Source organism: Micrasema longulum, unplaced genomic scaffold, assembly GCF_059751315.1.
Source record: "Micrasema longulum isolate JH-2025_06_02 unplaced genomic scaffold, ASM5975131v1 h1tg002349l, whole genome shotgun sequence".
Classification (NCBI taxonomy): Eukaryota; Metazoa; Arthropoda; class Insecta; order Trichoptera; family Brachycentridae; genus Micrasema; species Micrasema longulum.
The window spans coordinates 1-3,470 of NW_028279499.1; the positions used below are offsets into that span (position 1 = coordinate 1).

The 3,470-nt window shown below is 59.4% G+C and overlaps 2 protein-coding genes across 2 annotated transcripts; both read right to left on the bottom strand.

The window, feature by feature from the left end:
* Positions 1 to 91: 91 nt before the first annotated feature.
* Positions 92 to 532, bottom strand: LOC148272381 (uncharacterized; the record flags this gene model as incomplete). The annotated part of the gene is made up of 1 exon (XM_088240120.1): positions 92 to 532. A coding segment is annotated over exon 1 (441 nt), but the record flags the coding sequence as incomplete, so codon positions are not given.
* Positions 533 to 833: 301 nt separating this feature from the next.
* LOC148272382 (uncharacterized) lies at positions 834 to 2,679 on the bottom strand. Its single transcript, XM_088240119.1, has 2 exons — positions 1,803 to 2,679; positions 834 to 1,717 (listed from the first exon to the last, which is right to left on the bottom strand). Exons 1-2 carry the CDS (start codon positions 2,677 to 2,679, stop codon positions 834 to 836), a joined length of 1,761 nt encoding a protein of 586 aa, XP_088096245.1.
* Between the last annotated feature and the right edge of the window lie 791 nt (positions 2,680 to 3,470).

Here is a 3,470-nt window from a genome sequence, read left to right on the forward strand (position 1 = left end):
TCTCTGCTTCAGCCAATATGGTTTTGAGGGTCTCCTCTCTTGGAGCCTGCTCGTTGAGGGTTGCGTGGAGGGCTCGTTTTACAGATCTCACGAGTCTTTCCCACGCTCCCCCCATATGAGGTGATGAGGGCGGAATGAATTTCCACTCAATTTTGCGAACTGTAAGTTCGGCGAGCATCCTGGGGTCCGCCAGGAGCTCGTCTACGGCCTGTTTCAGCTCTTTGTCCGCTCCCCTGAAGTTGGTAGCGTTGTCCGAGTATAACGCGTGTGGGCAGCCTCTGCGGGCGGCCATCCTCCTTATGGCCATTATGGCGGAGTCGCTTTCGAGGGACGACGCTAGCTCCAGGTGGATCGCGCGTGTGGTGAGGCAGGTGAACAGTGCCCCATAGCGCTTTTCTTTTCTTCGGCCGTTGGTGATCATCATCGGCCCGAAGAAGTCAAGCCCGCAGTGCGTGAACGGCGGCGTCCTGAAGGCCAGTCGGGCCTCAGGCAGTTGCCCCATCAGCGGGGGTTGGGGCCGGCTGCGCAGCATTTTACACAGCGGGCACCATCGTGTTATCTTCCTCACAGCCCCGCGGAGTCGCAGGATGAGGTAGCTGGCTCTCAGGTCGGCGATCGTCCTCTCGACTCCCGGGTGGCCACCCTTCCGGTGGCTGTGCGTGATCAGCAGCCGGGTGTATGGGCAGTCCCGTCCATGATAGGCGGCGCGCTGCAGTCCTCTGCGAAGCTGTGTGCCGCTTGGATGCGCGTTCCCATCCGGATGACTCCCTCTTCGTCTAAGAAGGGTGCCGCTGCATGGAGGCGGCTGTGCGGCGGGATAGGCGCCTTTCGTCTCAGGAGCTCCAGCTCTCTCCGAAAGCCGTCTCCTGGGACCGCTTCAGCAGCATGATTTCTGCGGCCCGTGTTTCTGAGGCGTGAAGTTCAAAGGTCCCCCCTGGGGACGGTAGGGACTCGTGGCGGCGGCATCGTGCGATGAATCGCAGCACCCATGCCGTCGCCCTGACGAGTCGGGTCCACGACGAGAAGCGCTGCACCTGGGGTAGGGCCTCCGTCCGTCTGATGTGGCCCACGAAGTGGCGGGGTTGTTTCCGCTCCAGCGTCTTCTCGTCCGGTTGTTGTAGTAACTTCTTCTCTTTCGGCCAGTCGGCTTCCCCTTTTCTCAGGAAGCCGGGGCCTCCGAACCATAGTCCCGACCTCGCAAGGTCGGGTGGGCCCTTGTCGCGGGTCCCTATGTCGGCTGGGTTGTCCTTGGTGGGGACCCATTTCCAGTCCCGTACGTCTGTGAGCTCGTCAATCTCGCCCAGCCTGTTTGCGACGAACGTGCTGTACCGCAGTGGGTCGGTTCGCAGCCAACACAGGACCGTGCTCGAGTCCGTCCAGAACACGGTTTGGGTGATGAGAGCTCGACTCTCTTTTTTTATGGTGGCGGCCATCCTTGCCGCTAGTAGCGCTGCCTGGAGTTCTAGTCTAGGCACTGACAGAGGCTTTAGGGGGGCCACCTTGCACTTCGCCATTGCGAAACTTGTGGTATCGGCCCCCACAAAGTATGCCACTGTGCAGCATGCCTGCTCTGACGCGTCGCAGAACACGTGCAGTGTCACGGGTTCTTTCTGCCCTTGCAGCGAGCATCTCGGTATTGTACAGCCGTTCGCTGCCAGCAGGTCGCGCCATTCCAACCACTTTTCGGCGTGGTCCGGTTGCAGCGGTTGGTCCCAACCTGTGTTTGTCCTCCAGATGGCTTGCAGCAATATCTTCGGCCCGTATCGTGAGGCACGCAATGAAGCCTACTGGGTCGAAGATACTCATGGCGGCGCTCAACATGCCGCGCTTGGTGGGTCGCTCCGGGATGGCTGCACTTTCGGCTCCGTGCCGAAATATAAATAGGTCGCTCTTGGGATCCCATACGATCCCGAGGACCCGCTCCGTCATTACTTCTTCCCCTATGGTGACTGCTGTATTGGCCCGGTCGTCGGCCTTTACTTCTTCCAGGACATCTGGTTTGTTTGAAGCCCACCCGGTGAGCCGGAACCCGCCATTGCCGAGTACGAGGGTAACATCTCGTACCAGGCTTGCAGCTGTTTCTTCGCTGTCTGTGGCGTCTAGGTAGTCATCCATGTACATATTGTGCTCGATCGCCTCTGCTGCGGCGGGAAATTCTTTCGCGTGTGCTCGTGCGACTGTGTTTCGCACGAATTGCGCGCTGCTGGGTGAGCACTTCGCTCCAAACATCATGGACGCGAAGACAAACGTGTCGGGCTCCTGCCCGTCCTGCGTCCGCCATAGGAACCGCTGCGATTGCTGGTCGGCTTCCCGGATTCTTATCCGCAGGAACATCTCCCGTATGTCGGCCGCGATGGCTACTCGTCCCTCTCTGAAGCGGATCACGTTTCCGAGGAGGGATGAAAGCAGGTCAGGTCCCGTCAGTAGATGGTCGTTCAACGCCGTCCTCTGGAACTGGGCGGCGGCGTCGAACACGACCCTTATCTTGCCAGGCTTGTTGGGGTTTGTCACCGCGAAGTGGGGCAGGTACCATTTGCGCGAATGGTGGGCGTCTACCTCCTCGCGGCTTAGTTTGACGGCGTATCCCTTTTCAATGTAGTCCGCCATCTTGGCGCGATATGCGATCGCCAGTATCGGATCCTTCCGTAGTTTATTTTCCAGGGAGTGCAGCCGCTTCATGGCTGCTTGCCGGTTGCAGGGCAAAGAATCTCCGTCTTTCGCCACAGTAAACCGGTCTCCCATCGTCCGGATGGTAGTTGTGTGGTTGAGCTGCTCATGAGCTCCGCCGCTCGCACATCTGCGGCGCGGCAACGTTCCAGGGTGGTTACACCTAGCGAGTCAACGGCGAAGCTCTTCTTTACCAGTTCCGCTAAGTCCCTTTCACCCTGGCCGTCTGGGGGTAATTCAAAGGCGGGGTGCACAGCCCCGCCGTAGGTGACGGCTCCTAGGGCCGTCTCGATGGTTAGCCGCCCGTCCTCTTGTAGGACTGGCGGGCCTGTAGATACCATTAGGGTGGCGTAATCAAGACCGATTAACATCTTCGGCTTGATGCCTGGCCCGTGTGTCTTGGTGCTCTTTCGGTTGCGGTGCGGCAGATCCATGACCCGCACCGTCTGTGCCTGGACACCAAATTCTCTGTTTCCTTTACGAGGATTACGGATACACGCTGTGATTGTAGCGTGTCCGTGTTCCCACTGGCACCGATGAGTCTCAACTCCTCGCAGGCCCCGGTGGCGCCCACTGCACGGGCGACATCCTCCTCGAGGAGAGTTACCGATGAACCCTCGTCTAGTAGTGCGTGGATCTCCATTGACCCACGCGGGCCCTTCAAGGTTACTGGCACTACCTTGAAGGTCACTGGGACTTCCGTTCGCCTTGTCAATAAGACTTGCTCGTTCGGCGTACTGTCCACTCTCTCGCGGTGTAGTGACCGATGATGCCGCCCGTGGCACTCGTCGCACTTCGCCGCT

Bases quoted from the DNA above. Each gene is read 5' to 3' on its own strand.
- LOC148272382 (XM_088240119.1), bottom strand. From the start codon at position 2,679: ATGAAGCGGCTGCACTCCCTGGAAAATAAACTACGGAAGGATCCGATA. The intron at 1,718-1,802 runs GTATCTTCGACC...GGACAAACACAG, and splicing joins CATGTTGAGCGCCGCCATGA to GTTGGGACCAACCGCTGCAA.